A 20355-nucleotide genomic window follows, 5' to 3' on the forward strand; every position below is an offset into this window, starting at 1 on the left:
GAGAGAGCTCAAGGCAGAGAGCAGGAAAAAAGCAGCATCATCCACCACTGGTACTAAAGACATTCAGAGAGAACCAGAGTCTTAGATTTTGGACTAGTTTCAGTCTGAATTAATACTATGGCACTTGTCTTGAAAAGAATCAGAAGCAGCATCTTTTCCCACATAGCCTTGATTGTACATGCTGTTTCCTTTTACTTAAGAGGCCTGTGGTTTTGATTCACAGCTGATGCTCAATAAACACAACCTAAGCTGCTCTGGTATCTAATATTAGCCTTCACCACAGTTAAGTGTCAGTAAGAAAGAATTATGTTTGTTCCTCCCATAATTTAGTTGCTGTAATTTAAGCAGCACAGTCATGCGGAATCTTTTAGTTTAATGAAAGTATTTATGTTTGGAAAGTTGTATTACAGATGCTTGAGAAAATATGGAAAGATAAAATCTATTAAGTAGTTGAATGTAATATTTTCAACAGTGCCTTACAGAATATACACTTATACTTGCTGTTAAAAAAAAAAAAAAAGCTGGACTGTTAAAACACTTGTGTCAGCAATTTGCTCTAACTAGGAGTGTCCAAGGACACAGGCAACGCAGTATCTGTGGGCAGAAATAGTGTCTTTTTCTGGATCAGTAGAAAAAAGCTGAAAAATAATTTATAAAATATCTAAATAAATTCTGAACAGTTGCTTTTAACTGCCATTCAGCTTTGAAATATGCTGCTTCTATTTCTATTTAAGCCTGGAAAGAGTTTCTGACCAAATGTTGGGGTTTTTCCTATTGGTACAATCTAACTTGACTAAATTATTTAATTTTCTTTTATAGGTCATTCTTATGCAAGAAGCTAAAAGTAATTAAATTTGCAGGATGAAAACATGGCACAGGCACTGCTGGTACCACCTGGACCTGAAAGCTTCCGCTATTTTACTAGAGATTCTCTCGCAGCTATTGAAAAGCGTTCTGCAGAAGAAAAAGCTAAAAAGCCCAAGCAAGAACATACAGATGATGATGATGAAAATGGTCCAAAACCAAACAGTGACTTGGAGGCAGGAAAGACGCTGCCATTTATTTATGGTGACATACCTCCAGGAATGGTATCTGAACCTTTGGAAGACCTGGACCCATATTATATCAATAAAAAAGTGAGTGAATTATGTTTTGCACAAAATAGAATATAACTTTATACACTAGAAAAGTTTAATCACAAAATGTGGTTGGAACTATCAATCTCCTGAATATCCAGAATCATCCTTTTATTTAACGGTATTGATTTATGCTCCTCCATATTGTGACCACTTCAATTCTGTTGAGTTATTTACTATTTACTTCATTGTAAGGAAGATGTGTCTTCCTTGATCTTGCCTGAACTTGAGCACAGAATGATTTTTCTTGATGTCAATATATTAGTAAGACTGGATATGACAAAAGAGATGTTCCAAGCATGGTTTTGCAATGGAAATAGTTGTAGATAGCAAGGTAGCATCCGCTCAAGTTAGTGAAATAGAGAACTGTAACCATATTCTTTGTTTCTATATATAGCTATATATCATATGCAAATATACATATGAAATACATGTGTCTCTATATATGTAGCATATAAAGACTGTAAATGTTGGCTCATATGAAAATACCATAATGCAAACTATTGCTTGAGGTGCTTGGGTTTGCTATGATAGATCTCTACAGGAGAGCTGTCAATTAGAACTCTCTGGTAGACCATGGAAAAGCTTATTTTTGAGGAAGGAATCAAAAAAAGACATTTTTAGTGTACTGAAGAGTTTTCATACAGAAAGACCAGAGCAGAGTTGTGAAATGAAAGCAATGTACTAAGTTACATGTGTGGGGCTGTAGCACAACAGGACCATTAGTAGCAAAACTGTGCTCTGTGAAGAATGCAAACTCCTAAAAGAGATGCATTTTGCCTTCTTATATGCACAGTCATACACAGTCCTCCTTTTCACATGATCCCCAAGTCAGGGACATGGAGATAGAAAAGGTAGCTGAGACAGATCCAGTCAAGTAAAAAGTCTGACTTTTTAAAAGTCAGGGTCTTCAGCAGTGTGTATGGGTTTTGGTCTTGTAGCAATGATGCATATAATTGGAAGCAGACTGGTGTTATTTGAGTTAGGAGGAAGACAAGGAAAAAACAAGTACATTTCCATAGCTAGTATTAATTGTAGACTGTTTTAAAATCCTCCAGGGTCTGAAATAGTCCAGCCTGGGAACAGGTAAAGTACATTAGGTCCTGCACTGATTAGTGAAAGTACAGGTGACAGTAAGAGACAGTTTTCCTCTGTATTCTTGTTTATTTCTCTGTGCTTCTTTAGCAGCATCAAGATATTCTCTCAGTTTCTGATAGACCTCAAAGTGTTGTGGGTAAGGAGAGTGAAGGAAGATGAAGAGGTGGATAACACTCCTTAATTAAAAATTGGAGAAGGTGTTATATGGAGAAGTACTTGGGACTATCTTTTCCCATCTCTTTGAAACAGGAAAAGAACTGGACACAGTTACTCTGTTGATGGCTTGAAGCATTCCAGGCTGCCATCAAGAGAAGAAACTTGATGCTTAGCCACTATAAAAAAATCAAGGCATAAAATACTTTAAACTCCAAAGTAATGTGGTTTGCTAGGAAAAAATCATGCAATACTTTTTGTGGCTAAATCTGTGGTTGTATTTGGTTTGTAAAATGGGATTAAAAATTAGGGCCTTGGTAATGGGAACAGAAAATAAAGCAGAATCTTATGTAATTGCATAACCTAACAGTTGCCAAAAATAAATCAACAATGCTGTAGATAATACAAATATGTACATCATTAAGGAAATGTAAAGAAATTAAAGCTCAAAGAAGTAGCATTGTCAAGGGTTATTTAAATTTATATGGATTGGATACAGTTCCATGCAAGTTCTTACTTACAATATAATTGTCAGTACTAAGCCCTTTTCTGGCCTAGCTCCATAACTTCCAGAATAAAGTTTCATAAATAAGTTTACAGATAAAGTTTTCTGAATAAGTGAAGTTTCAGAAAGACTGAGAAGTTCTGAAATATTGTTTCTAACCTCCATTGATTATAAAAAGTAGTCAGATTTTTTGGAACAAAAGTATAAAAGCTCACATTAATGATGGATTTCTTGGTATATGAGAGCAATTAGTAAACTGTAGGATCTTTAGTCACAGATGACATCTGTGTTTATATTACCTAGTAGTATAATTATGCTCAGTGGAAAACAAATGGACATCTTAAATCATGGACTAGAATTAGTCATCCCTCCTCTGGTGTATAGCAGAAACTACCCTTAATCATTGACTTGTCAGCGCAGAGGAAATCATATGTGAATTTAGTCTGTCTTCAGGCTCAGCTGCAGCAGTGACCTTGGGACAGGCAACATCTTTCTAGCATTTCCAGCTGGGTGAAGGACTGTAGGGCAGGGAGAAATCCCAAGGAGTGTGTGTCCGTTCTCTGCCACCCTCAGTGTAAGCTTGATGTTATTCTGTGAACAGGCACCTGCAACACTCCTTTACCCACCGTGGAGAGGTTTCCTTGCCTTGCCTTGGATCACTGTCCAAATAGGCAGTAAAGGCCACGGAGAGGGCAGAATTTTTCTGATCACAGCCAAGTTTTTACAGAGAATGGAAATCAACATGGAGAACAGTGATACTATATAGCTCTGCAGAGAGTGTAACAAAGAGTCTATTATGTTAACACAAAGCAGAGCCATTACCATTGACAAAGAGCAAAAGGAATGAAGAATAGTTATGTCCTGAAGAAATTTCAAGCAGCACCAAAGATGCAAGTAAACCTCATTCACAGACAAATACACTTAGGCAATGACTGCCCACAGAAACATAATAAACTGAACACAAACCATAGGTTTATCAGACTAAAATTTAAAGGATAATCACTAGTTAAATTTTATATTCACATTAGGGAAAGTAAGAGCATATTGTTAACAAGAAAACTAGCAATATTTTTTTTATAAAATATTTGTTGTGATAGAATGCCAAATTCTGGTGTATGTTTGCCTCACATTGCTGAGAACTATGTTAGCTGGCAATATATTAATAATTTTAATTTTTTCACAGATATGTTTTAGAAAAGGCATATAACTGCTATTGGTAGTATTTCAAACAGAAAATGAAAGCAAAATTATTTTTAAATTGTGGTTGATTTTGTAATGACAATTTCTCCTTGTCACTATATATATGGTGCATATAATTCTGTCAAGTGTTTGTTCCAAATACAAACTGGCATTTAGAATTGTCCTTTTGCTATTTTGGTTTTTTTTGTGTTTGCTGACAAGGTGGAATGTATTTGGTAAATTTGAAGCTCTCACTTTAATCAAAGACTTCAGAAGAAATAAAATTGAAATATTTTAGTGGCAAAATCCTGCATTTTGCTTTTATTGATAAACTGCCATTGTTTTTTGTAATTTTCACAAATTTTATTAATATTATAATTCAGTCCACATGCTGGCAAATTTGGCAAATTGGAGAAATGGCTGTGGAAGGCTTACACTGTTGTATTCATAGAAATCAGTTATTTTCCTGCCACAGGTAGATGGTATAATGGAACTTGTACCTCTCAGGTGGAGAATAGAAACATTTAGTAGGAGGTGAAGATATATATGTAGTCAACACTGTATTTTAATTTTGTGTTTCTTTTTTCCAGACTTTCATAGTATTGAATAAGGGAAAAGCAATTTTCCGATTCAGTGCCACATCTGCCTTGTATATTTTAACTCCTTTTAATCCCATCAGAAAAATTGCTATCAAGATTTTTGTCTGTTTTTTTTCTTTTTGTTTTTGTTGTTTTAGGTGTTGCTCTTTTCATGTGCTTCCTGAGTGATATATTCCTTTTGTTGTGTCTATACAATTTTTGTTTGTGGGCGTGTATTATTTTCCATCTATATATGTTGCTCGGTGTTTGTGGTAGGTTGGTTATTTCATGTGTGTTTCCGTTTGATTTTCATGGGTGCTTTGAGGATTCTCTTCTGTGTTGTCTGCATCTTTCTGAGTTTAGTTGTTTGTCTTTGTCTCTGTTCTTAGACCTGATGCGCTGCTGGGCCCTTCCGGTTTGTTCACATTGGTCAGAAGCCATTTTTTTTGCCTCTTTCTCCTGTTCTACTTTTCTGCATGGCAGTGGTACTATTTCTTGCTTCTTGTTATTTCTCTTTTTCTCAGGTGCATGTGTCAAGATCAGCTTTTTCCTGATTGTGTTTTGTGTCTTGGGATTGGTTTTGTGTCTTAGATTTTTTCTATTGTGTTGTGTTTTGCAATATGTTTCGGTTCTTTTTATGGCCTTTCTTGCGGCTGTCGGAGCCTTTTGTTGTGCTGTTTTAGGTTGATTGATGTGTTTTTCAGTAGTTTTTCCTTTTGTTTATTCTTTTTTTTATTTTTATTTTTATTTTTATTTTTATTTTTTTTATTATTTTTATTTTTCTTATTTTTATTATTATTGTTTTTTTTTTTATTATTGCGGGGTATTGTGGTCTATGGGATTTTTTTTCTAATATTTATGCTTATTTTTCTTGTTTTCTTTTTCGTGTTTGTTTAGAGTGTTCTTTTTTTTTTTTCCGTTTGTGAAGTCTTTAGATTTTTTTGTTGTTTTTTTGTTCCCTGTTTTTTCTGCTTTTTTTCTTTTTGTGTGTTAACTCTCACCTGTTTTTTTCCGTTTTCTTCTACTGTGTATTTTTTTGATGTTGTTTTTTTTTTTGGCTCTTTTTTTTTTTCTAGTCTTGCTTCTTAATGTGGAGTACGTTCATCTTTTTTTTTTTATTTTTTTTTTTTTGTGTTACTTCTGACAGGAGTGGTTTCTTATTGTGTTCTTTTTTGTCTGTGCTTTTTCGGTTTCTGTTGTTCTCAGTTTTCCTGTTGTTCTGCCTTTCTTTCCCTTTTTCTGCTTCTTTTCTTGACTTTTTTCTCAGTGAGTTTTTGTTTTTCACTTTTATGGTTTATTTTTCCTTGCTGTTCTGCTGTATCTCTCCAGCTGGCGCTGTTGTTTTTGAATGTTCTTGTTTGTTCATCCTCCCCGGTGTTCTTGTTGGGTCTGTGTCATTTTTCATTTTGATTTGTTTTCTTCTCTTGTTTGGGTTTTTTTGATCTTTTCAGAGTGGGTCTTTTATCGTGCCTTCTTTATTTGTCCTTTTGTGTGTCTTTTCCCTTTGGTACTTTCCCCCTGCATGCTTTTTTCAACTCGTTTTTGTGGTGGAGAGGGATTTGGCTATGCGAGGGTGGCTAAGGGCTTGCCTTCCTGTGGAGTTTTTCTCTTGTTCCTGGTTAAACCTGTCTTTTTTTTCTTTGCTCAGATTTCGTTTTGTGCTTTTTTTTGACAGCGGTTGTATGTTATGCTGTTTTTGGTTTGTAAGGTTCTTCGTTCTTTTTGGGTTCCATTCCGCTGTCATGGGTGGAGAGCTTTCCTGTGGGTCGTTTTCCTTGAATCGCTTTATGTTTTTGTTTTGGGTTCTCCTCTTCGTGTCCTCCCTTGTTTTTCTCTTTTGGTGCTTCCTTGATTCCTTTTTTTTCTGCATCGTTGTTTTTTTCTTTTTCTTTTTTTCTTTTTTTCTCTGGTTTTCTGCTTCTTACAGTGCTCTTTGTTTTGATTGAGGTGCCCTTTGCTCATTGTTGGTTCTGCGTGGCTGTGTGTTTTTTGAGTTTTTGCGTGTCTGTTATTAGGTCAGTTGTTCTTGTCGGCAGGGTTCCTTTTTTTTGTAGGTCCAGGAGGGGTCCGTGTGGTTCTTCTGACGTGTGTGTCTTTTGCTTGTTGTGGGTATTTTCTGTTGTTATATTGTTTTTTGTTTTCACATGTGGTGAGCCTGTAATTGTGCTGCCTATCTTTGGGACTTATAGTCTGGTGTTTCTTTGTTTTTTTTGATGATTGTGTCTGCAGTTTGTATTTTATGCTGGCGTTAGTCTGGTTGTTATGCTGTAGTGGTTTTGTTGGAACTCTCTTATTTATATATAGGCTGAGGCTTCTTCGGTTTTTTTGGGCCTTCGGGATTTACTTGTTTTGTGTATGCCTGTGCAGCTGCAACGCTGTGTGTTCTCCTGTTTGTATATATAAATTTTTGGGTCTGAAATGTGTCTTTCCCTTGTGTTGTGCGTTGTTGTTTGTGCGCGTGGGATCTTATATTAAGTTCACTTTTTATAGAATGTTTAGCATATGTATGAGGTTCAAATTTGAGCAGAGTGTTTACAGGGTTTGCAATCTTTCTTTCTACTGAGGTTGATCATTTGCTCCTTTTACTTCTCACTTCTTTTTGTTGTTTTTCGTGTTTGTTTGATCATGGTTTTGTGTGTAAGTTTGTTTGGGTCCATTATTTTTATTCTGGTGATTTTTTTGTTCTCTTTGGCTGGGATTTATCCGTTTGAATCGCTTCTCGTCATTGTTGCATTTTGCTTCTGCTTTGGAGGTTTTCTTTTTGTGCTCGCCCCGTTGATCTGTGTTTATTTTGGTTTTCTTTTTGTGTTTTTAGTGGTCCTCTTTTTTTTTAAGTTTTTTTGGTTTGACATTTGTGTTCATTGTTATTCTATTCCATGGGTTTTTTTGTCTATGTTTTCTTTTTGTGACCTTTTAGGTTTCGAGGCTGTATTTCATTTTTTGGTTTTTTTACCTCGAATTTATATGCTTCAGTTGTGGTTTTGTTTTGTTTGCCGTCGTGTATTTCCTTGTGAATGACGCTCATTTTATTTCGTTCCTTTTTGTGCTTTCTTGAATTGCTGCCTTCGCTTTTGGTTTATTTTCCTGTCTTCTTATGTGTTATTTAGTTTATCTTGATGTTCCAATTCTTATTATTGAGTTTCTCTTGTCTTCCTTTTTTGCCAGCTTTTTGAAAGCGATTATTTACGTTCTCTGTGCTTCCTGGTCTGTTTTTTTTTGTGGGTTGGTTGCTAGTATTGCCACCGCGGTTTTTTCGCCGGGCATTATTCTTTTCTTTTCTTGCTGCTTTGTGCATTGCTGTGGTTTTGTCTTTTGTGTGTGTTATGGAATTTGTTATGCTATTCGTTGTTTCTGCTTTTCGGACTTTGGGATTTTTGCGCTCTTTTTATCCTTTTTCTGTTTTTTGGGGTCAGTGTTTAGTGGTTTTTTGTGTTAGGCTTCTTTTCCTTCCTGAGTGTTCCTTTTTTTTCTGTCCTTTTTTTTTTTTGTGAGGTCCGCTTTTTGATATATTTGGCTGAGTTTGTGTTTGTGTTCACTGTCTTTGCGTTGGGAATTTTTTTCTTTGTCCGCTTTTTTCACACTCTATCTTTTGTTCTAGGTGTTATTGTGTTTGCTTCTTTCGTTTTACTTTTTTTTTACTCAGGGTGTTTTCATCTTTTTTTAGGTTAGGTGTTGTTTTCTCCGGGTTGTTTTCCCATTTCCCAATCAGGGATGAGGTCATGTTATTTTATTTGTGTTGTTTGGTGTTTTTCTTTTTTGTTTTTTGTTCTACAATTCAAAATTTTGCCTTTGGGTTTGGGTACTTGTTTCTTGTGCTCTTTTTGTTTGTTATCCTATTTTTTTTGTGTTTTTTATCTTTTGGGTTTTTTTTCTATTTTTTCAGTGTACTTTGATTTTGGGTTTTGTTTCTGTTGCGCTTTTTCTTATTTCTTGCTTGCAGTTGATATCTTTTCTTAATTCCGTTTTCTGTTTTGTGACCTGTTTTAGGCTTTCAGTTCTGGTGTTGGGGTTGTGTTGGGTATTGTTTTCTCGATTTCTTTCTTCTCCAGGCCGTTTTGCCTTTTTTCTTGTAAGCTGTTTTTTTTTATCTTGTTTTAATCTGTATTTGTTTCTTTAAGGTGGGGTTAGGTTTGTTTCGTATGGGTTGGCTGTGGTCATCATCGTGTGGTTTTTGTGTTTAGCGTTGGGTTTTGGCACCGATGCTCTTTTCTGTGGGTTTGAGCTCTGGGCTGCATCATCCACGCACTTGTTTTTGCATTTGGCATGGTACTGTCTATTTTTTCTTTTTGTATGCTGTTACATCATTATACACTTCCATTTTTTCTTTGCTCTGTCCAGATACTTTGGCTTTTCTTTACAATTTCTGTGTCCCGCTTTACTTGTCTTTTTTCCTGATGTTTTTTTTTGTTCACCGGTTGGATTGATTTTTGTGTGTCTTTTGTTTTTTTTTTTCTTGCTGCTAATCATTTTGTGTTTTTGCAGGCGTTTGTGCTATCTTGTGGGCCTTGGTTTTGTTTGTTGCGTGTCTTTGGGTTGTTTTGGTCGTGCCTGTGTTTTGTCTGTGTGTCTTTGCTGTGCTCGTTTTGCAGTTGTTTTTTTTTAAGGTGATGTATCAGTGCCTTTAGTTGGCTCCGGACTCTTCTGGTTTTTGGATCTCCATTATTTCTTACTTTTACCGCCTTATTTCTGAAGCTGGTACATTTGTTAGGTTTTTGGTGTGGGCGTTTGCTTGGAGGGGTTTCATTGTTGCTGCTGGTCTGTCTTTCTGGTCTGCCTGTTTTAATATTTTTGTGTTTCATCTGTGTTGTTATTTATGGTCTGAGCCTGTTTAGGGGTTTTTCTTTTTGCTTTGTGTTTGACTTGTTCTTTTCCCTTGTTTTTAGTGTTTGGATTCTTGCATTGTTGGTTACAGGGTGCTTTGGTGTTCCTTACCCAGTTTCTTTTTGTTTGGTGTTTAGTCATTTTGTTTTGTCCTTTTTTATTTTTCTTTTAGCTTTTGTGACTTTTGGGTTTATTTTTTCTGTTTTTATTTTTTTTGTATGGTTTGTCCTTCGTTCATTTTTTGGTTTTGGGCTGTGTGCGCGCTGCTCTCCTTTGTGGTCATTGGTCTGTTGGTGGGTTTTTGCCTTTTTTACGTTTTCTGTTATTGTCTGTAGTGTTTGTGGTCACCTAAGTTTTAGTTCTGGCTCTATTTTTCTCAGGGTTTTGGAGCTTTTGTGATTTTGTTTTTTCATGCGGATTTTTTTTTTTGTTCAAAATGTTTTTCTCTTTTTTTACAGAACATGCTTTTTTTTAGTGTTTTTCCTGCTTGGTTGGTCTATGTCGTTGGTTTTTTTGCTGAGTTTTTAGTTTTTTTTGATCTTTTTTGGTTGTTTTTTGTTTGTGGTAGTTCTTCATGAACTTCATTTTGTTGTTTGCTCTAGAGTTTTTGCCATGTTGAGAAAGTATCAGTGCTTTTTTAGTTTGGGTCTGTATTTGTTTTTTCACTTTTAGCGCTTTTGGTTCTGTTTTGTTTTTTCTTTTTTTTTTGCTTCTTTCTGAGCCTGGTCTTTTTTGTTTTCTTTGGGTTGAGTGGGATGCTTTGCTCTGTTTACTCAGTTTTTATGCTTGTTTATATCTATTTTTATCTTTTTGTTGTATTTTGTAGATCTTAGGTCCTCGTTTTGTATTTGCGTTTTTCTATTGTTTCTTCTTTTTGTTGCCTTCTTCCTTTTTTATGAGTTATTTTTTTGCGGTGGTCTTTGGTTTGGTGTTTGTGTTCTGTTTTCAGTGTGTTATTGTGGTGAATTTTATTTTTTCGTTCTTTTTGAGTAGTTTTTTGTTGGTATGGCTCTTTTTTGTTTAGTATGTTGTTGGTTGAGTTCTTGTTGTTTGTTTTTCTTGGTTAATTTTGTTGTTTTTTATTTCTTTTTTGTTGTAGGATTGTGCTCATTTTTTCAGTTGATAATATTTATTTTCTTGAATGGGTTATGTCCTGTTTGTCTTTGTCTGCTGTTTGCTTTTGGCTTTGGTTGTGTGCAGGGTGGTATATATGTGTGCTATGTGTCCGCAAGTTTTGCTATGTTTAGCTGGGTTTTGTTGTCTTTGTTTGGGCTTTTTTGTCAGTGTTTCTGGTAATGCCTTTGTCCTTTTGTGAGAACTTTTATCTGCTGGTCAGACCTTATTTTTTTGTATCTGTTATGCTGTTGGCCTTTTGTCAATTTTCTTGTCTTGGTTTTTTTTTTCTTGAACTGAGATCTTTTGTTTGTGTACTCTTCTTTATATATGTTTTCTTCTTTCTAGACTCTTCGTGCTGCTGGGAAGACATACATGATATTTTTTGTTCTGGTTATTTTTCTGGGCTCTTTCTATCTGATAAACCTGATCCTGGCTGTGGTTGCCATGGCCTACGAAGAACAAAATCAAGCAACAATGGAAGAAGCAGAGCAGAAAGAAGCAGAATTTCAGCAGATGCTGGAACAACTGAAGAAGCAACAAGAAGAAGCTCAGGTAATGAAGGAAGCTGGACTTTCTGAACAACCTTGCTCTTGAGGCAAGGAAAAAAACCTTTTATGATTAAGAACATAAACAAATTGTGCAATAAATTACAGAAAATAAAAGGTCTTGTTTATCATGCAAGTTATAAAAGTGGAAATGGCCAATGAAAACCAGGAACTAACCAAATAGTTAAGAAAGCAAGCTAATGGTACAGAAAAGAATGTTACTTCATTCACCAGAAAACTGTAAAAGTAAAATGTTTGTCATAAGGGTGCTCTAGAAACCTGACTTTAAGTAGTCATAAATAATGGTGCTTTTAGGTTACAGATTTTATAAATAGCATGAACAAAGATAGTGATGTTACTTCTGGTTTACATCTGAGTTAGAATTGCCAAGCTTGATGTACTTAATAATTCTCCCTAAATATTCATCAAATAGAGAGAATGATTGTAATCAGTGTTCTTCTAGGTTTCTCTCCATCAAGATAATTAGAAATATCCCTAATTGACACCATAGTAAATCAGAAGTTTATGTATTCTTAGAACAGACAGGCAATATTCAAAAGCAGATGAGCAAACAAAGATATTACTTCAGAATTCCTTTAAAGTAATCTTTGTTTCCTTTGAAGGGAGAAGAAAATTATTTAAATTTTTATGAGAAAAAGACGTTTTAATAGATACTTTTGTGAAAGGTTTTCTTATCTGAAAGTAAAATATATGCAGGAGTTCAGGTCTGTGAGTCAGCCATCTGTCTAATTTCTGGACTGACTTTCCACTGCTTTTCAAATGGCATTTAGTCATTTTCAACAGGACAATGTTTATAAAATGCTAGCAAATTTGAAACTCCTACAAAACTCTATTTTTGGTAGTACTTTACAGGTACTTTCGCTAAGTTAGAATGGCTTCATAAAGTGCTAACAGAAAGACAAACTCTTTGTCTTTTGCTTGAAAAGAAACCTTTATGTATGGCTTGTGAAATCTAATTAGCATATCTTTATTTTAGTCATTAAACTTTATCCTGTCCAAATTACTAAAGAGTAGAATCCTGCAAAATTCAAATTTAGAAAGGTTGAATGTCAGCAAAGTGTATATTGCTGGGTTTTTCTTGAATATGATATTGTAATGCCATAAAGGCACTAAATCACATTATACTAAAAGATATCAGCAATCTCATCTAGATGTTCGTGTATCTGAGAGTGGGGAATAATGAAGTTGATTCGGACTTAGAAAGAAGAATCGAATAAGAAACAGAGATTATAAGTAAGGTAAAAGAAAGACCCTGGAAAGTAATTTTTTTTTTTAAATGAATGACTGCTACATTTATTATAAGTAATGCATTATTACAATCAGGATCTCTTTTGTTTGTGAAAACATTAGCAAAAAGTAGGCAGTATAAAGTGGATCACTGGAGTGTTGAATTAGTTGCTAAGGCAGAAACTTGTTTGGGACCCATCTCTTCAGCCCCTTGACACTGAACCTATTCATCCATAAACTTAAGTCATCACAGTGGTCTTTGGATTGCTCCACTTGTTTGACCTTTACTGTTAGTATTATGAAGTAGGTGGGTGATGACTCAGCATCTGCTGCCTTTGTTTGTTAGAGTCTTTAAAGGATGATATTCTGAAGCAGTATGACAAAATTTTGAGTATTGCTCTTTTATTTTCTAAACACTTCAGAATGCTTTTAATACTCCATTTAGCAGAAAAAGTCTGTATCAAGTCAGCTTCTATAGCATGGGTTGTATATTATGGCAAAGAAGGACATTAATTGATACTATGAGCTTTCAAATTGTCCTTTCCTGCTGTGAAGAGATATGTCATCATTCCTGAAATACTTGGCATTGAATATAATACATTTTGCTGGATAATTGCTAGTCATCCTTGTTATATAACCCTAGTCCCTTGCCATTTATCACACCACCCTTTTTTGAAAGTTAAGCGCAGCCTATCCCCAGAGATATTTCCACTATGGAATTTCATCGTAACCTCACACAGTTCTTTTGAGGAACAGCACTGAACATACTCTCAATTCTTCTTTTTTTGATGACTGAGAACTTTTTTCTAATGAACCAAAATAAGTAGGCTGACCTACTTATTGATACTGTAAAGATAACTGGTCCCGAGTTTTGGGATGACTCTGCTCCAGTAAGTCATCTCACCCCTTTCCATCAGAGAAGAAATCAAAACCTTTTCTTCTGTCATGCAGTAACACCAACAGGCACCAATAAATGCACCTTTGCATATTTTTAACAAAGACTTTGAGTGCAGATGCAGTGGGACATGTGGGAGGGGAAATATAAAGAAGGAGGAAGGGCTTGAAGATGCGTCTGGAGGTTGTGCCTGGTACCAGCAAAGGCACAAAGAAAGTAAAGGGAGTGTTCTTGCTGTGAAGACAGTAAAGAAAGGCTGGATTAAACTGCTTTCAGGGTGCTAGATGGATTTTTGACACATTAACTCACATGATAAATGCTATGCATTAGTTTTCTCCCTAAGAGCTCAGAAGGGATCAGCTGAATTACACCATAATGGGGGGGTCTCAAGAGAAAATGGAATAACAGATCTGAAATACATGAAAGAGTACTATGTTAACACTTTTCTGACTACTTTTATTTCAGACAAGGGTCTTGCACAGCAATTCTCTAACAAATAGTTTAGCTATTGTTCTACTGAAGTTGGTGCTTCAAATAGCTCATGCTGCTAAACATTGAGGACCTGTACAACTCCATAGTTTATCTTCAGTACAGTTTCTTTGGGTATATTTACATATTCAAGAGTGTATGAAGAGCATTATTATCACAGTGATAATAAAAAACAGTTGATAAAAGACTATAAAATTATTCCTTTTTTTGGCTTACTAAGAATACCTTGCTTTGTAACCTGACAGACAACAGCAGCAGTAGCAGCTGCATCAGTTGCATCAAGAGATTTCAGTGGTGTAGGGGGATTGGGAGAACTCTTGGAAAGCTCTTCAGAAGCATCAAAGTTAAGCTCAAAGAGTGCTAAAGAAAGAAGAAACAGAAGGAAGAAAAGAAGACAGAAAGAAATGTCTGAAGCAGAGGACAAAGGAGATATTGATAAGTTCCCAAAGTCTGAGTCAGAAGACAGTATCAGAAGGAAAAGTTTCCGCTTCTCCACAGAAGGAAGTCAACTGACATATGAAAAAAGGCTCACTTCTCCTCATCAGGTACAGCATTTTATTTTACTAAGTCATGTGTGTCCACTCTACTTTTATTTTCCCTGATATTACAGCAGTTTTACATATTGGAGCTTATGTAAATGGTAAGTGAATTAAAAATCAGTGGTAGTTCCATTCACAGGGTAAGTTTGAGATGTTTTGACTCATTCTATTAGCAAAGGGATGAAAACAACTTACCAAGAATACTTATAAACTTAATTAACACATTTCAGAAAATGTATTTCTGAGGATGGAGAGAGAAATATTAGTATTCATATATATGCATTAATGAACCATACATTCTCTGTTCTGGATCCATTTCAAAACTATACAAATAGGTTTTCTGCGGTTTTTGTCAGATTGCAACATAAAAATATTCTGCATGGGAAATCCCACATTACCATTAATTTCTATTATTTTCCTTAATTAGCTTCTTTAATGTGAAGATGAGAAAAGTAGCACCAGTACTGCACAATAAGGACAAACTACACAGGGATCTTTTGGGCCTGTATATGTAACAATTCAGTCATACATTCCTTTTCACTAGGAATCAATTATACATGATGGAGAATCATGGCAATCTTAGGAAAAAAAAAGTAGTTTTTGAAGGATCTGTGAAAATAATTTAATCCAAAATTCTAAGCTCTACTCCCATAAATCGAAGGGTCTCTTCTGTCACTTAAGGGTATGCCCTCTGTACTTAGCCACACCTTGAATCCTGCATCCAGTCTTGGGTCCCGCAGTACAAGACAGACATGAAGGTGCTAGAGCAGGTCCAGAAAAGGACTGGTGAAGGTCTAGAAAGTGAGTTATATGAGGAGAAGCTGAGGAAGCTGAGGGTGTTTAACCTGGAAAAGAAGAAGCTCAGGGGGCACTTTATCACTCCCTGAAAGAATGTGGCCAGGCAGAGGTCAGCCTTTTCTCCCAGGTAACCAGTGACAGGATAAGAGGAAATAGCCTCAAGATGTGCCAGTGGAAATTCAGGCTGGATATCAGGAGGAATTCCTTCATGGAAAGGATTGTAAAAAATTGGAATGGACTACCCAGGGAGGTGGTGGAGTCATCATCCTTTGAAGTGTTCAATAAATGACTGGACATAGCATTTAGTGCCATGGTTTAGCTGACAAGGTGGTGATCAGTCAAAGCTTGGGCTTGAAGATCTTGGAGGTCTTTTTCAGCCTCATTCTGTGCTACTTTTTCTTATTTCAAGACTATACACAGTTATGGCATTTATCTAAACCACTACACATTTTTATAAAAAATCACTCAAAATTCATCTCTTAAAAATGATAATGTGTGGTCTGAGCCAATAGATGACTTTTACATATGAATACCACCCAAATTAGGAATAATTTATTAGTTAAAGATTCTCTTCATAATTTTCAATTTTTTTTTCAGTTGTTACAAAGCTTTGGGGCAAAGGCTGTCAGCATACAACTGAAACTTAGGTGCCACAAGAGCAGAAGAATTGCAAACAGTAGAATTGGTAAAGGAAGAGCTCATTTGTTTTGTTAGCCATGGAGAATCTCCCTGGTGAGACAGGGTCCAGAGCATGAAACTGTGAGGCAGAATGGTCAGGGGAGATAATCTGCTCAGCTGGACCCTGTAATAGGTTTTGTCCTTTGATACCATATTCCATATGCTGTTTGGACGAATGATGCTGTTTGCCAGAAAAGACAAACCTTCCTTTCAGTCCTTACTTTCTGGTAGCATGTAGACACATATATTTCTGCCTCTACATGTGTAAAAATTGCAGCCATTTTGGCTTATATCTTTTGTCTCAGTGCAGCAGGGACTTGCAGAACAGGCATTACTTCTCCCAAATCCCTGAGGGGGCTGATCCAATTAGCTGTGCTCAAAATGTGGCAACACATATTGGAAAGATTGGCCCACAAATAACACATAGCAGCCATGGGAACATTCTCTAAAAGAACAAGGGTATCACTGGTAGTCAGATGAAACCCTGGTGAGCATGTAATTTTTTGAAGGACTGTAGGTTGGCCAGATATATTTACAAGGAAATGTAAAAAGGGTGTACTAATTAGTTTACTGCTCTGTCAAAATTCAGTGTCATATTCCATAGAAGCTAGGGTTTTTTTTTTGGATAAAAATATCTTCCAGAATAAGCAAAACAGCACTTTTTCTCCAGCCAAGTTTATATAAATGGGTTAGCAAAATCATTTGGCTGATATTTTTCAAGTAACTCAGCCTGAGGCTGACAGCCAGCATAGAAAATTTCAGCCCAAAATATTAAAATTTGGTATAACTGTAAGAGTAGGAAAAAATACATCTCGTAATGGTAAACACCTGACAGGCCTTATAAGAGGCAGTTCTACCAGTTCAGCACATATATAATGTGTGTGAATTTATATACAGAGGTACTATGTGTTGATATATGTATATATACAGTGTTTGATTTTCAAATCATTAAAATAGGTTTATATAATATAGGACAGTTTTGACTTTCACTTTAATTATCCTGGGGTCAAACCCATTGCTATTACATATGAGGACTTTTCACCTTCAAAAATAGTGAAAAAATGACAATAGTCTCAAACTGGGTTTTTGATGAATCAAGATGTGAAGATTTGTGCAAATGCAGAGCTGAAAAAGGCTGAATGCTAGGTTACTTTTCTCCACAATTAGTACTTATTTTATTTATTCATGAATGCTGTTAATAAAATATGTAGCAAGGGAGAAGAACACTTCATTAACTGGCTTCTACTGTAATTAAAAGATGAATTACCAACAATCACTGATTTATTTTTCTCACTTGTAAGATTATATCTTTAGGTCACAGTGTCCCTGGTGAATACTTGCTTTGAGCTGCCCGATAACCAAGGGATACCTTTTGGTAGGTGTGTGTGACCTGCTATGGCCCCCGAGCTCTATGCCTAAGAGTGCTGCTGCTGTACATCCAAAGCTTCCCCAAGCTGCCCCCTCTGCCTCCTAGTTGTTGTTCCCACACTATTGAGCCTATTGGGAAGAGGTCAGTCAAGTTCCTTACATCAGTTTAGAGGGATTTCAATGGCAAATTTAAGATCACTACTGAATCTACCAAAAAACCAGAAGAGTGATTGGTGAGCAATATTAGTTGTTATCCCTAGGAATCTGGAGGATGAAGAAGAGAAGCTTGATAGTGACAAAATCTTGATAGTGATATTGAAATAAAAAAGATGTTGAAAACTGTCTCCAGCACAGTCCATGCCAGTTCAATGCACCTTCTTCACTCAGAACTGTTCAACCTTGCTTATGTCATCTGCACAACTTTTCCTCAGTCTTGCTACATTACCTTAAAAGAATTTTCCCCTCTGCTTCAGGTTACCTGGTAAACACGTTCCCCTAGTGGACACACTTATATTATGGAAGAAAGAAAGTGACTATCCTTCCTCCAGCACTGTAACTATTCTTTGAAAAGCCAAGAGCTTACAACTTTAGTTCTAATGCTGTTTTGTTTGGTCTGTTTTAAATCTTTTACAGTCTTTGTTAAGCATTCGTGGTTCTCTGTTCTCACCAAGGCGCAACAGCAAAACCAGCATTTTCAGTTTCAGAGGTCATGCAAAGGATATAGGATCAGAGAATGACTTTGCTGATGATGAACACAGCACTCTTGAAGACAATGAGAGCAGAAGAGATTCTCTCTTTGTTCCAAATCGACATGGAGAAAGGCGCAACAGTAACATTAGTCAAAGCAGTGTGTCGTCTAGAATGATACCAGCCCTTCCAGTGAATGGGAAGATGCACAGCACTGTGGATTGCAATGGAGTAGTTTCCTTGGTTGGAGGGCCTTCAACTCTAACTTCTCCTACTGGTCAGCTTATGCCAGAGGTAATAGCAAGCAAGACAGTATTTATGACAGTTCAATTCAGGCACAGAATTTTCTCTTAGTCCTCATCTCTGTATTCCTTATAATTTCTTAAAGAAATAATTTGCAATAGTTTCTAAATAAGAGAACATAAAGGAAAAAGAGTCCTCAACCTACTATGTCTAAACCTTACTAAAGTATTATATTCTTCTTGCTTTCAACAAGAGATCTCTACATAGAAAAAAAATTATTAATTTAATTTGACAATTCGTTTATAGTTTCACTTCAACAAAGGTAGATATTCAACATATAAATAAGGCTATAGCTTATAAATATGTATAGGAAAACTCCTATAAAAGTAAACAGAAGATTAACTATCTCTTGATAGTTATTAATATACTCCTTTCTGAATTTTTCTCAGGGTTTTTTTTCTCATACCTTTAATGGGAAAAATTTGTACAATTCCTATGTACCTTTGAAATTACATAACACTTTAGTCTCAGTTTCAGACTTCTGCAAGCTACGATGTTCTTTCAAACACTCAAGCAAGCCTTATCCATACACTGTATTTTATATATTAGTATTACCATCACGATCAAGGTGGTACTGGGCAAAAATTTAGTTCAGCCAGTCATTTAAATGTGAAATACCTTTGATTCCACACTGTGCTGATATTGGGTCCTCCAGCTGATTATTTGTAGCATTGTACAAAACTTCCACTGAGCTCCTCAATAAAGAAATCCTGACAAAAACAGAAACATTCATTGAAAAGTGTAGTATATTGCACAAAGCTGATTTGATTATCACTAAAATATTTATGCAGTAAATACTGTTAATTGTTTATTGAAAAGGATGGTCTAATTCATCAATATTTAATTTACAGGGCACCACTACAGAAACAGAAATAAGGAAAAGAAGACTGAGTTCATACCAAATTTCCATGGAAATGCTGGAAGAGTCTGCTGCAAGACAAAGAGCAATGAGCATAGCCAGCATACTTACAAATACAATGGAAGGTATTTGGTGCATTTTATCTGACAGGCAGTTCAGTGAAGTTCTGCTAACTACATGTACAGAGAAATTTACATTATTTCCTTTGTAAATGTAAAACCGGACATGTGGATTCTCTGAACATCAGATAAAAAAGGCTTTTAAGCATTTCTAAGGTCATTTACACAATCTGAATGCTTAACCATGTTTCATGACACCTTCCAAAATATTATTCTACTGAGTGGACTAACACAGAAAATAATAGTAGTTAGGGTACTGCCAGAGCCTCAAACAGAAAATAAAGGAATTTTTTTTTTCCATTAGACAATATCAGGAAAAATCAATTAAGATAACCCAGGAATTGCCACGATAAAGGTGGTGATGTGCTAGAGCAGTCATTTCCCTTAGGCTTTAAATCCAAGGATAGACAATAGGAAAATGGAATGAGAAATATAAAGGGAAAAAACCCAAATGTAATCAACCCATGCCAATACCCACAAAGTGTTTTAAGCCTTTCTTAAATTTTTCTACCTATAAAAGATAAAAAATATTGTATTTTCTTTGGGAAGAAGCATGCTTTTGGGGATATTTTTTTCCTATTTAATGGAAACTGAGTATGCTCATTCTCCATACATATGCCATTAAAGTATTTTTGTAAGCTTGAAGGATCTATCAACTGGATAGTGGCAAAGTGTGGCAGATGTTATAGTCAGACCAACCTTACAGAATCAACATATATTCTAAAAAGATAAGAAATTACCAAGAAACTTTACTGTGTTGCTAAGACAGTTTTGAAATGTAATTTTAAAGTGAGTTCTGAAGCCCTTTGCTCTCAGATAAACAAACAGATCACAAACTAACTGTAGTCAGAAATATAAGTCTTATATCCCCTATTTTCTTCTAAAGAGAATAGTTCTCACAAACATCTATCTTTATTAATGCAAGTGTGAGCTGTTGTTACCTCTTAAATCTTGGTTCTCCTCTCTGTAAACAGGCTATTTCCTTAGAGAGTGCTGCATTCTTCCTCCAGTTAAATAGTTTGTCCTTCCAGTCTCCTAACAAAAAAAAAAAAGCCATGGCAATGTAAACAAAATTTTCCTGATAGTTCACCTTGTTACCCACATCTGGTGTTTGCAATTTCAGAATTTCTATGTGCAGCAACAGAATCTGTGTCAACTCAGCATCCAGTATGAGTGGTCACTTCTGTCTGAGGCCAGTCCTATTCTGCCTTTCAACATTCTGAGCTGCGTGCTCAGAAATG

The 20355-nt window shown here is 35.7% G+C and overlaps 1 protein-coding gene across 1 annotated transcript in view; it reads left to right on the forward strand.

Annotated features, from left to right (window-relative positions):
* The window catches only part of LOC107207240 (sodium channel protein type 2 subunit alpha-like), a 69753-nt gene that overhangs the window by 14675 nt on the left and 34723 nt on the right, over nucleotides 1-20355 (forward strand). The window contains exons 3-8 of the mRNA XM_015634002.1: nucleotides 820-1136; nucleotides 4662-4772; nucleotides 10932-11138; nucleotides 14009-14308; nucleotides 17780-18127; nucleotides 18988-19120. Of these exons, the coding sequence (XP_015489488.1) occupies nucleotides 870-1136; nucleotides 4662-4772; nucleotides 10932-11138; nucleotides 14009-14308; nucleotides 17780-18127; nucleotides 18988-19120 (1366 nt within the window). The 5' untranslated portion in view covers nucleotides 820-869. The remainder of the gene's footprint in view (nucleotides 1-819; nucleotides 1137-4661; nucleotides 4773-10931; nucleotides 11139-14008; nucleotides 14309-17779; nucleotides 18128-18987; nucleotides 19121-20355) is intronic.

This window comes from Parus major, chromosome 7 (assembly GCF_001522545.3).
Source record: "Parus major isolate Abel chromosome 7, Parus_major1.1, whole genome shotgun sequence".
Taxonomy (NCBI): Eukaryota; Metazoa; Chordata; class Aves; order Passeriformes; family Paridae; genus Parus; species Parus major.